The sequence below is a fragment of the Arachis ipaensis genome, chromosome B03, assembly GCF_000816755.2.
Source record: "Arachis ipaensis cultivar K30076 chromosome B03, Araip1.1, whole genome shotgun sequence".
In the NCBI taxonomy this organism is placed as follows: Eukaryota; Viridiplantae; Streptophyta; class Magnoliopsida; order Fabales; family Fabaceae; genus Arachis; species Arachis ipaensis.
Genome location: NC_029787.2, coordinates 57,677,786 through 57,692,048, shown reverse-complemented (window position 1 = coordinate 57,692,048; position 14,263 = coordinate 57,677,786). Strand labels below are relative to the sequence as shown.

General features: G+C 37.7%; 1 protein-coding gene across 1 annotated transcript; it reads left to right on the top strand.

The window, feature by feature from the left end:
* On the top strand, positions 4,541–6,612 carry LOC107633194. Its single transcript, XM_016336833.1, has 3 exons — positions 4,541–5,378; positions 5,520–5,645; positions 6,491–6,612. Exons 1-3 carry the CDS (start codon positions 4,541–4,543, stop codon positions 6,610–6,612), a joined length of 1,086 nt encoding a protein of 361 aa, XP_016192319.1.

Sequence of the window (14,263 nt, the reverse complement as noted above, 5' to 3'; positions counted from 1 at the left end):
TTTTCTCTCATAAGATTTTTGAACTTTGGCTTGTCTTGGAAGAAAAGTTGATGATAATGATGAGCCTAGGGAGCCATGGAGTTAGGTGTAAAAATATCTCAAGAAAGGATTATTACTAAAGCTAGATGTTTAGAATACAAGTCATGTATGAAAGTCCTAGCCTCAATAACAAAAGGTACCTGTTGACACACTCGACTAGTCAAGGCATTCTGAAATGTAGGTGTATGAACAATCAGATCATAATTTAACACAGTAAACTCTAATCCCAACTCATGTGCAACAGTTGCAGAAATAAAAGAATGCGATGCACCAGAGTCATACAGTACAGTTAAGAGTCAATATTTGACATAACACTGACCTTGGATTAGAGAGTCTGATTTCATTGCAATATCAGCAGTCAGAGTGAACACATGTCCTTACTGTTGCGGCCTATCTACCCTTTGTATTGGCTTCTTTGGACAATCCTTTGCCATGTGTCTAGGCTGACCACAAGAAAAATAGATAATGCCTCTAGACTGACAAGCTCTATTTCCATGCTCCTTTCCACACTGCCTACATACTGGTCGTGTAACAACCCTGATTTTCGAGTATGTGAGATCTTTTCTGAAAGTACAGATTTATCCGAAAGATCAGTAAAGGGAACACCTCTGTTATAACATCAAGCATCTCAATCCTCATTATCATTACATCATCCTTAAGATAGAACCTCTTTTGAGGCAAGCTCGATAATGCAATCGCGAAGAACCTAGTTTTTGAACCGTATTGGTTAGGAGTTTTGATTCTGATTTTCGTAAATAGTCTCTGTTTGACAAACCGGACTCGATTCATGAGAGAAGAGAGATAATAGTATAATATTATCATTACATTAGTATTAGAAGATTCTTGAATGATATTATAAGGTTACCTAGTCTGTTTTAGTTAAAAACAGGAAATCGGTTTAACCGGGTTCACAGTTTACTGGTATAGCTTAGCACCAGCACTCTCTGATGACTTTAGCAATGCTAAGGCCTCATCATACATGTTCTATTCTCATAATAAATATGTTACTAGTGTCATTTATGCTAGTAGCTCAGAAAATAATTTTTAGAGATGTTTTTACAAGTGTTCCGATACATCTAGTTTTAGTAGTTATACACTTGAGATATTTTAATATTATTTTAACCCACCTCCAAGCCAACCAATCACAACTCACCTTACACCCCCAAGACCTCCAAGGCTGTCTCATTTCATCATTTTGGCCGAAAATAACAAGAGAGAAAAGAGAGAAACTTTCATGAACACTTAATCTTCAAAGCTTGATTTCTTCTTAATTAAAACTCAAATCAAAACTCCGATTTCACCAAAATGATCCTCTCTTCTTCCTCTACATAACCATGTAACTTATCAAGGCTGGAAATAAGGTGAGATGGCTTTCTCCCTCCCTTTTCAATTCGGTTTTCAAGAAAACATGCTTAAACAAGTGTTTTCTTGATGTTCTTCCTTAGATCTCTTGCTTAGCTTGACTTGTGGGCCAAAGATCTTTGATTTCCTGCACGTTTAAGGTGAGGATAACCTTCCTAAGATGCTGCTGAAGCTTGTTTAGTTGATGGTTTAGAGTTTTAAATTTGTTCTTGATGTGTTTTAGGAGGAAAAGTGCTTTAAGAACACTTCAAAGAGTAACCGGATTTGGAGCAGCAAATCAAGGTAGGGTTTGACGAATTTAATCTTGATTGATTGTGTTTGAGTTGTGTGATTATGATATGGTTTGTCTGTCCTTCAAATTGATGATTTATATGAGTGATTCTTGTTGAAATTTTGGTAAAAATTTGATGAAATTTGATGATATTCAAGCTATGGAACATGTCCTTGAGTGCAGCTGGAAAAACGAACCCTAATCCTTAAATTGGGGTTCAATTTGTGTTAAAATCATGTAGAAAAGATGGGATTTTAGTGGCTGCTAATTTAATTTGAATTATGGTAAAAATCGGTTGCTGAAAAGACTGAAAAACGGGTAAAAACAGAGAAAGAATCTGAAGAATTTACGAAGAACACGAAGAACACTTTGAGTGTGATGTAGAGCATTGAAGAACACCTTTTAGATCTTAGAAAGGGCAAGGAAGTAAAATTTTTGGTGTTTAAGGGGTTATTTGGTAATTTCGAAAAGTTAGGGTGGTTAAAGTAGAAATATTAAAAGTTACGGGTGGTAAAAAGTGAATTTTAAAGGTTAAAAGTAAAGATAAGGTAATTTTCGAAAATTTAATGATAAAATAATAAATAATAATAAAATAGTAAATAATAATATTTAATTAAAAATAATATTTTAATATAAATAATAAAATAATACAGAAAAGGCAGTTTTCTGCAAAAGCTTTAGAAAGACAACTTTAAGTGCAGAATCTCATAATTACCTTTATAAACAACTTAGGGAGTGGTAAGAACATATTAGTGATACAAAGATAAAAGAAAGATAAAAAGTTGAAGAAAAGATAAAAGTCCAAGAAAAGTCTGTAAAGTTTTAACGACAGAAAAACAGACAGAGATTAGTGAATGAACTAGGGCAACATAGTTAGTTCTTGAGTTGCGACTAGGGTTAGGTATTATATGAAAAGTTAAACTGTTTTAGTACAGACTTAATGAACCTATACTTGGGACAAGCTAACTATTCATACCGAAATTTACATAAGCTTTAAATATATACGTTAAGTAGAGAAATCAGAGCAGAATAGAGAAATACAGAGAACAGAGTAATCAGAGTAGAGTAAAGAGATAAAGAGAAGTAAGGTAACATAGATATAAAGGAATGAGTAATCAGAGAAAAGTAAAGAGATACAAAGAACAGAGTAACCAAAGCAGAGTAAAGAGATACAGAGAAAAGAGAAACCAGAACAGAGTAAAGAGATATAAAGAGAAGAGTAATATAATAAAGAGATATTAGTTGCTTGACGCAACCCAAAGCTATATTTAATACATATTAGTTGCTTGATGCAACCCAGAGTTTCTGTAGAGATACTAAGTTACCTACAGCCATTTTCCGATTCCCCAGAGCAGAACAGAATTTCTTGCGTTAGGCAGAGGCCGTCTCGAATGCGTGGCTATTACTATCCTTTTGGAATAGAAAATCATATCTGGGAAATCGGGATTACTCGTGATCGGATAAATGTCGGGATTGCGGGCAGCCAACCGACACATGAGCTCATGGCCTGCGCTAGGGCTAGACATGCATCATTCTTGTCTGCATATCATTCTCTGTTGCATTCCTTCTTGTGTGTGATCTATTTTTTTATGTTTGTTTGTTTGAGCGCTATGTCTATGTTTTATTTTCTTGTATTCTTCTGTTTGTGTTCTATTTTCTATTTTTCTACCTATTTTTAACTTCTGTTTACTACTTTACTGTATTCTATTATCCATCTGTTAATCAAACTGAATAAATGAATGTAACTAATAACCCCGGCCCTACTAAGAACTCCCCAGTTCTTACCCATTCTCTCTCCCTTCCCCCTTCAGATGGAAGTAAGAGTACCTTACCGTAGTTCGTTGATGATGGTTCTGCAAAAAGGATTCTGCTCTAAATAGTCTTCTGAGTCTAGGGTGAATATCGTTCTCTGTTTATATGTAAATACTGTGAGACCAGCATATATCTACACCCCGTTTGTTCTTGAACTTTAACTTAAATCCTGTGTACGAGACTCCTGTTGTGTGGCTACTTCATGAGGTACCAGAGAGACGTCCTGTGGAAAAGTCTGATCGTGCAGAGGAGTAGCAGATGATGTTCTACTTTTTGATGACGATCCACTTGACTTGAGTTTTGAAGACTTAGAACGTATTTTCCCTCGCTTTAGAAGTTTAGAGGGACTAAGTGAGTATAGAGTCTAGGCTAGCTTAGGTGCCAGCTTAGGGACCTTTTAAACAGGTCAGGACCTGGGATGTTGTATGTATCTATATGTATATAGTTGTTATCTAGCTATATCTAGGGGTGTCTAACTAAAGGGATAAACTCTAATAAAGGCTGGATAACTGAATGTTGCTAGCTACTTGTGATGTATTTATATGTGGTTGCTTATAACTGTTTTATCTGTTATCAGTTGTGAGTTGATTACGAATGATTTCGTCTATTAATCCAAATGTTTTAAAAAAAATATACCTCGAAAATTAACTATACTTTTAACAACGAATCAGGCTCATACGATAAATAAAAGATAATAATTAGGAAGACAAATTGGTAGCGCTCGGTTTCCGGTATGATCTAGACATATTGAAAATGGGGTCGTTACAATTTGGTATCAAAGCAGTTCATTCCCAGTAGAGCCTGGGGAGTGGACGGACTATGCTTCATTGCATACTCTGTTGTGTGTCTCATGCATATTGGATATTGCGGTGATATATGTTGCATGATTGTTTCTGTGTTTTCATTTTGGGAATGTTCACACTTGACTTGAAGTGTTAAGACTGATCACCTTAACAATGATCGTTTGGTGTGAACAGGACTACAATGGGTTCACAGAGACGAGACATATGGGAAGGAATTCCTAATGTTAACTATGAGAGGGAACAGGAAACGTTTATGACTACTATGAACGCTGTAGTTGAGGCAGTGCGTGAGGCTGCAGTAGCAGTGGCTAGGGCTGTTGACCATCTTGGAGTGAAAAATGGGAAGGAAAATGAGCATGGGGAAGATAGTGGGAATAATGAGAATAACTTGGGGCATCTTGAAAGACCTATGACCCTTGCGACCTTTCTAAAGGTTAACCCACCTAAGTTTAAAGGTACACTCGTTGCGACCGATGCTGACAACTGGTTTCGAGGTATCGAACGGTCACTGCGAGCGCAGCATGTTCCTGAAGGCCAACACATGGAGTTCGCTACTTATATGCTGGAAGGAGAAGTAAAGCATTGGTGGCAGGGGATACAGCGACTACTACAACAGAATGAAAATGACATTCCTTGGGATACCTTTAGGGACGAATTTTATAAAAAGTATTTTCTGGGAGTAGCACGTGATGCTAAGGAGATGGAGCTTATGCAGCTGAAACAAGGGGATATGGCTATTGCTGAGTATGCCCGTAAGTTCGATGACTTGTGTCATTTCTCCAAGATTTGTCAAGGGAACCCAGCAGACTTTGAGGAATGGAAGTGCTTGAAGTTTGAAGGAGGCCTTCGTGACGATCTGATGAGTTCAATAGTTCCACTGGAGATATGTAATTTTGCCGAGTTAGTCAACAAGAGCAAGTCAGTGGAAGAATGTATTAAGAAAGTGATTGTGGCCAATGTGAGTCACCAAGGATTTCCACCAAGGCGTCTTAGCAAACATCAGGTAGCTGGGAGAATGGTGCATTTTAAAGCACGTGGCATACGACAGCATAAGAACCTACAAGTTGGTAACATTACTACTCGCCATACGGGTAAGAATGGAGGTAAAGTAAGGCAAGGCAATGGTAAACGAGCCCATCAAGCTTACATAAACCCTGCATGTAAGTAATGCGGAAAAGAGCATGGTAACAGGTCTTGCCAGTTTGGATCACCTAACTGCTATGCTTGTGGAGAACTTGGACATATTGCCAAGGATTGTCCGAAGGGATTTACTCAAAATCCAGTCAAAACCCAACAACAAGGACGAGTGTTTGCTATCACTATTGATGATGTTGTGCAATCGGACGCCCTCATTCAAGGTCAGTGTTATGCAAGAATCAATTTCTAACTGTACTGTATGATTCGGGCGCATCGCATTCTTTATCTCTCTAACTGTTGCTCACGAGTTAGGATTATATTTCTTTAAATTGAATTTTCACTTGATTGTTCATACACCTGCATCCCAAAATGCTTTGACCAGTTTAATGTACCTGCAAGTACTACATGCTATTAGGAATCAGACTTTTATACATGATATATTTTGTTTGCCTCAATGTGGTTTAGAAGTTATTTTAGGATTAGGTTGGTTATCTAAGTATCATGTTTTCCTTGATTATTTTAAAAGAACTGCTGTTATTCCATCTGATAGTCTATGTACTAAACCATTTCTGTCCCACACCTTATATCTGAATTTTGTAAGAGTTACCTTAGATGGGAGTGATTGTGAAGGGTGCGTTCTGTTAGCGGCTAGCTCGAATGATAGTGAATTAAGCTTAGAACGAATCTGAATGGTGAAGGAATTTTCTGATGTTTTCTTGGACGACATACCTGAGTTTCCTCCTCAGCGAGAAATAGAAGTCAGCATTGATCTAGTACCTGGAACCGGACCAATTTCCATAGCACCGTACTGGATGTCACCATTGCTTGCAGAGCTGAAGAAGCTGTGAGACAGGATCGTAGTGGCCTATGGAGGTACAAGAACAGAATTTCTGTGCCTAACTCTGGAGAATTGCGACAAAATATTCTTACTAAAGCTCACCAAAGTAGATTTTCTATGCATCCTAGAGTGACAAAGATGTATCAAGATTTGAAGCAAATATTCTGATGGCCAGGCTTAAAGAAAGAGGTAGCTGATTATGTCTCAAAATGTTTAACCTGCCAAAAGGTGAAGGTGGAATATCAAAAGCTGTTAGGAACCTTGCAACCCTTGGAAATACCATAATAGAAGTGGGAGCAGATCACTATGGATTTTATCACGAGATTGTCAAGAACCTCAATAGGACATGATGCCATTTGGGTGATTGTGAATAAGTTGATAAAATCGGTACATTTCCTTCAGATTCAAGTTGACTGTACTTTAGAAAGGCTGGAACGAATATATATTCAAGAAATTGTACGACTGCACGGGATACCTTCGTAAATTGTCTCAGATTGAGTTTCGAGGTTTACTACTAGATTCTGGGGAGCTTTTCAGAAAGCGTTGGAAACAAAATTGCACACGAGTATAGCATACCATCCTCAGATAGACGGACAATCAGAGCAGACAATCCAGACGTTAGAAGACATGTTACAATCATGTACGATAGACAACCAAAGCAGTTGGGATAAGTATTTGCTGTTGGTCGAATTTGTTTACAACAACAGTTGCCAATAAAGTATCGGGATGGCACCATATGAAGCTCTCTATGGAAGAAGATGTCGGACACCATTGTGTTGGAATGATGATGGAGAAGCTAGTGTCTTAGGTCCAGAGTTAGTGTAAGAAACTACTGAGAAGATAAGGGAGATTCGTCAGACGATCCAGACAGCACAAAACCGTCAAAAGAGCTATGCCGATAATAGACGTAGACCCTTAGAGTTTAGTGACGGAAACCATGTCTTTCTAAAAGTAACTTCGATTACTGGAATAGGTAGAGTCCTTAAGACAAAAAGGCTTAACTTACAATACATAGAACCTTTCCAAACACTTAAAAGAGTCGGTCTAGTAGCTTATCAAATAGCACTTCCACCTTATTTATCAAACCATCATGATGTTTTTCAAGTCTCGCAACTTAAGAAATATGTTCCCGATGAGAGTCACATTTTACAACCAGAAATAGTACAATTATGAAATGATTTGACATATCAAGAATCACCAGTTCAGATCGTAGAAAGAAGTGATAAGCAGCTAAGAGGCAAGACTATTCGCTTAGCCAAAGTAGCATGGGAACCAAGAGGAGAAGAATAGCACATTTGGGAACTGGAAGATAAGATGAAAGTTGATTACCCACATCTATTCCCAGGTAACAGAAATTTTGAGGGCAAATTTTTCTTTTAGGAGGGTAGAATTTAACAACCCTAATTTTCGAGTACGTGAGATATTTTCTGAAAGTACGGATTTCTCCGGAAGATCAATAAAGGGAGCACCTCTGTTATAACATCAAGCATCTCAATCCTCATTATCATTATGTCATCCTTAAGATAGAACCTCTTTTGAGGCAAGCTCGATAACGCAATCGCGAAGAACCTAGTTTTTGAACCGTATCGGTTAGGAGTTTTGATTCTGATTTTCGTAAATAGTCTCTGTTTGACAAACCGGACTCGATTCATGAGAGAAGAGAGATAATAGTATAATATTATCATTACATTAGTATTAGAAGATTCTTGAATGATATTATAAGGTTACCTGGTCTGTTTTAGTTAAAAACAAGAAATCGGTTTAACTGGGTTCACAGTTTATTGGTACAGCTTAGCACCAGCACTCTCTGATAACTTTAGCAATGCTAAGGCCTCATCATACATGTTCTATTCTCATAATAAATATGTTACTAGTGTCATTTATGCTAGTAGCTCAGAAAATAATTTTTAGAGATGTTTTTACAAGGGTTTCGATATATCTAGTTTTAGTAGTTATACACCTGAGATATTTTAATATTATTTTAACCCACCTCCAAGCCAACCAATCACAACTCACCTTACACCCCCAAGACCTCCGAGGCTGTCTCCTTTCATCATTTTGGCCGAAAATAACAAGAGAGAATAGAGAGAAACTTTCATGAACTCTTAATCTTCAAAGCTTGATTTCTTCTGAACTAAAACTCAAATCAAAACTCCGATTTCACCAAAATCATCCTCTCTTCTTCCTCTACATAACCATGTAACTTATCAAGGCTGGAAATAAGGTGAGATGGCTGTCTCCCTCCCTCTTCAATTCGGTTTTCAAAGAAACATGCTTAAACAAGTGTTTTCTTCATGTTCTTCCTTAGATCTCTTGCTTAGCTTGACTTGTGGGCCAAAGATCTTTGATTTCCTGCACATTTAAGGTGAGGATAACCTTCCTAAGATGATACTGAAGCTCGTTTAGTTGATGGTTTATAGTTTTAAATTTGTTCTTGATGTGTTTTAGGAGGAAAAAGTGCTTTAAGAACACTTCAAAGAGTAACCGAATTTGGAGCAGCAAATCAAGGTAGGGTTTGACGAATTTAATCTTGATTGATTGTGTTTGAGTTGTGTGATTATGATATGGTTTGGATATGCTTGAAATTGATGATTTATATGAGTGATTCTAGTTGAAATTTTGGTGAAAATTTGATGAAATTTGATGATATTCAAGCTATGAAACATGTCCTTGAGTGCAGCTGAAAAAACGAACCCTAATCCTTAAATTGGGGTTCAATTTGTGTTAAAATCATGTATAAAAGATGGGGTTTTAGTGGCTGCTAATTTAATTTGAATTATGGTAAAAATCGGTTGCTGAAAAGACTGAAAAATGGGTAAAAACAGAGAAAGAATCTGAAGAATTTACGAAGAACACGAAGAACACTTTGAGTGTGATGAAGAATATTGAAGAACACCTTTTAGATCTTAGAAAGGGCAAGGAAGTATAATTTTTGGTATTTAAGGGGTTATTTGGTAATTTCTGAAAGTTAGGGTGGTTAAAGTAGAAATATTAAAAGTTACGGGTGGTAAAAAGTGAATTTTAAAGGTTAAAGGTAAAGATAAGGTAATTTTCGAAAATTTAATGATAAAACAATAAATAATAATAAAATGGTAAATAATATTTAATTAAAAATAATATTTTAATAAAAATAATAAAATAATGCGGAAAAGTTACTTAATGCAACCCAGAGTTTCGGTAGGGATACTAAGTTACCTACAGCCATTTTCCGATTCCCCAGAGCAGAGCAGAGTTTCTTGCGTTAAGCAGAGGCTGTCTCGAATGAGTGGCTATTACTATCCTTTAGGAACAGAAAATCGTATCTGGGAAATTGGGATTACTCGTGACCGGATAAATGTCGGGATTGCGGGCAGCCAACCAACACATGAGCTCATGGCCTGTGCTAGGGCTAGACATGCATCATTCTTGTCTGCGCATCATTCCCTATTGCATTCCTTCTTGTGTGTGATCTATTTCTTTATGTTTGTTTGTTTGAGTGCTATGTTTATGTTTTATTTTCTTGTATTCTTCTGTTTGTGTTCTATTTTCTATTTTTCTACCTATTTTTATCTTCTATTTACTACTTTACTGTATTCTATTATCCATCTGTTAATCAAACAGAATAAATGAATGTAACTAATAACCCCGGCCCTACTAAGAACTCCCCAGTTCTTACCCCTTCTCTCTCCCTTCCCCTTTCAGATGGAAGTAAGAGTACCTTACCGTAGTTCGTTGATGATGGTTCTGCAAAGAGGATTCTGCTCTAGATAGTCTTCTGAGTCTAGGGTGAATATCGTTCTCTGTTTATATGTATATACTGTGAGACCAGCCAATATCTACACCCCGTTTGTTCTTGAACTTTAACTTAAATCCTGTGTATGAGACTCATGTTGTGTGGCTACTTCATGAGGTACCAGAGAGATGTCCTGTGGAAAAGTCTGATCGTGCAGAGGAGTAGCAGATGATGTTCTACCTTTTGATGACGATCCACTTGACTTGAGTTTTGAAGACTTAGAATGTATTTTCCCTCGCTTTAGAATTTTAGAGGGACTAAGTGAGTATAGAGTCTAGGTTAGCCTAGGTGCCAGCTTAGGGACCTCTTGAACAGGTCAGGACCTGGGATGTTGTATGTATCTATATGTATATAGTTATTATCTAGCTATATCTAGGGGTGTTCTAACTAAAGGTCTAAACTCTAATAAATGTTGGATAACTGAATGTTGCTAGCTACTTGTGATGTATTTATGTGTGGTTGCTTATAACTATTTTATCTGTTATCAGTTGTGAGTTGATTACAAATGATTTCGTCTATTAATCCAAACATTTTAAAAAAAAAATATACCTCGCAAATTAACTACGCTTTTAACAACGAATCAAGCTCATATGATAAATAATAAATAATAATTAGGAAGACAAATTGGTAGCGCTCGGTTTCCAGTATAATCTAGACATATTGAAAATTGGGTCGTTTCAGGTCGTATCTATGACTGCTGAGATTGCTTACCCATATCCTATCTCATTCTTCCTCGATTACCATCATTCTCGCCATTACGGTCACCATTGCGCTCACCATTACGCTTCCCCAAATGGTTAACTGATTGAGTAGTAGAAATCGCTATTTTACGCACAGCGTCAGCCATAGCGTGAATCACAGCAAACAGATTATCATCGTTTCGTGGCAGATTGTTAGTAGTAGTCTCTCCCTGAGCGTTATGTCTCTGTTAACTCATCTTGATCTTGTTCATACCGGATAATTGATACCAAGGTGATCAGTCTTAATACCTCAAGTCGGGCGTGAACATTCTCAGAATGAAGGCACAAAGACAATCATGCAACACCTATCTGATGCATTCGCATTTTAGCTAGTTTAGCTAGTTAGTTTAGGCAATTTTAGTTCAATTTCATGCATATTACTCAAATAAATAAGTACTTAAATGGATTCTCTCATCATACTTTGATATATTGAGGACTAAATGAATTTTTCTCAATTTCATGCAAACAATTGAAGGAAAGTATGAATGGGTGAGTTATCTAAAGATAACCGCTCAAGGAACACAGCTTTGATGTATTGCTATTCTGTTTTATGATCATGACAGGGGAAGAAGAGCAGAGCGCTACGCTCACTTAAACTTGAAGAACGCTATGCTCTCCTGTAGCATGGCTCCTAGCATTACGCTCTCTTTCAAAGAGCATTACGTTTTTCACCAATAAAGTTTTGCTAGCGACGCGTATGCATCGAAGTGGTAATTTTTGAAGACCACGCGTACGTGTAGATGACGCGTACGCGTGGATATGAGCAGCGGTCTTCAACCAAGAGCGCTATGTTCTCCACTCAAGAGCGCCTGCGATACTTTTATAAGTGGGATTGAAGATTTGCCATCGACGCGTACGCGTGTTTGACGCGTACGAGTGGAAGTGACAATTGTGAAGAGTCATGCGAACGCGTGGGTACAACAGTAGTGTGGAAGTGATTTTCTGAACCCATGCATACGTGTTGATGACGCGTGCATATGGGGAGCGCTCTTGGCAAGAACGCTATGCTCGCCTGGAGAGCGCACTGAAGATGACGCGTACGCGTAGAAGACGCGTACGTGTAGAAGACGCGTACACGTGAAAAGGGCTGCATAGAGTAATGACGCGCACACGTATATGACGCATATGCATGGAAAGTGTTGAAGATCGTAATGACGCGCACGCGTGGGTGACGTGTATGCGGCGATGCCTGAGCGCTCCGTTTTCCTAAAAAGTGCTACGTTCTCCTGGAGCAGGATCCAAGTACGAACTGAAAAGCCCATTTTAAAGACTTTCCAAGTACACCTGAAAGAAATCACTGAACTAGTATAAATAGGGATCACCTGGAATCATTGAGGACTGGGGGTGGATCTTCTTTTTCAATTTCTTTTTCCTTTTAGATCTCTTTTGTACTTTTGCAGTTTTGAATTTTACTTTTCCAGTTCCATTTCTATTTCTAGTTTTATTTTCTCTTTCCTTTCTATGCTTAGTCTAATTTCCAATTCCAGAATTCTGTTTGAACTTAGAGCAATGACGAACTAAACCCCAATTTCATTAGGGGGAGGAGCTCTACTGTAATCATAATGAATCATTGAAATTTTTCTTCTTCTCAATTCACTTGGGTAGCTATAGGATAACTTCTGTTTTGATTGTGAATTATTCACTCCGGAAGGGGGTTTAATTCAACTGAATGCTTGTGTGAGCCTCAGAAGGGGAATGAATCACTTGCATTAAAATTGGAGCTCGATCCTTCACAATTCTCTTAACCAACACCATTCGGGAGGAATTGAGGTTTTGAGAGTTTGTATGGCTTATGGATGAGAGAATGTGCTCTAACTTTTCTCATGACAATTAGATCAAGGAATTGGCAAGATTGATTGTGAATAGAGAGATTGGATTGCCAAGGAATTGGGATCCAATCAATTTTAATCCGCTATAGATCTACTCATATGATTGAGAAAGGAGTTGAGACCCATTTGATTCATGATGGATTATGGTATCTCCAATCCCTAAAGAATCATTCTCTTTGAATTTCTTCAATTTAGATCTCTTTGCAGTCACTTTAATTGAAATTGTTCACTGCTGTTTTGATTCCCAGATCCAATTCCTTTATAATTCATGCAATTTAAGTTTCACTGTAATTTAGATTTTGCACTTTTACTTTCTTGCACTTTAAGATTCAGTAATTTATGTTTCTTGCAATTTAAGATTCAATTCTTTTACTTTCTTGCTCTTTAAGTTTCAGTCATTTAAGTTTCTGGCCATCTAAGTTTCAAGCAATTTACATTCAGCACTTTAGATTTCCTGCAATTTACTTCCTGTTGATTCAATTTCACTCTAAGCATCACTTGTTAGCTTGACTAGACTCATCACCATACTAAAATTGCTTGATCTATCAATCCCTATGGGATCGACCTCACTCTGGTGAGTTTTACTACTTGATGTGACCTGGTATACTTGCCAGTTAGAGTGTTCTGCTTTTGTTTTTTGGTTTGTTTGTGTTGTATGCCAGGAGGAAGAAGAAGTGCATCCACCTCCTTTGATTCTGAACCAGAGAGAACATTCTTGAGGCTAAGAAGAGAAGTAAGAGGGAAGGGAGTGATTGGAGAAGAAGAGTCAGAAAAGGGAGATCAAGATATAGAGGATAATCTCCCTAATCCACCAGAAAAGGTGGCCAACAACAATGGCCACCCTCCAAGGAGAGTTCCAGCCTCTTACACCCTCCCTAACCCAAGAAACTATGGGAGCAGTATACTCACTCCAAATTTCCATGCTAATAACTTTGAGTTGAAGCCTCAACTTATCACTTTGGTGCAGAACAATTACTCTTATGGAGGGATCCTCTTGAAGACCCGAATCAACGCTTATATGTCTTCCTGAGGATATGTGAAACAGTCAAGATAAATGGTGTGCATCCAAATATCTACAAGTTACTGTTATTTCCATTCTCTTTGAGGGATAAGGAATCTCAATGGTTGGAGACATTCCCTAAAGAAAGCATCAACAACTCGGATGATTTGGTGAGCAAATTCATAGCTAAATTATACCCACCTCAGAGAATCATCAGGCTGAGAATAGAAGTGCAAACTTTCACTCAAATGGATGGAGAATCACTTTATGAGGCTTGGAGAGATACAAAGCCTTGATAAGGAAATGCCCACCTGACATGTTCAATGAGTGGGGGAGACTTCAGAATTTCTATGAGATCCTAACTCTAAAAGCTCAAAAGGCTTTGGATTACTCTGCAGGAGGCTTACTACAGCTAATGAAAACAGCCGAAGAAGCTCAGAATCTCATAGATATTGTTGCCAACAACCAATACGTCTATTCTCATCAAAGGCAACGCCAACCAAATCCAAAGAAGGGTGTATTGGAGCTTGAAGGTGTGGACACTGTCTTGGCACAGAACAAATTGATGCACCAACAAATCCAACAACAAATGAAAATGATGGTGAAGAGAATAGATGGTCTTCAACTAGCTGCAGCGAGCACTGCAAACCAACCACCAGT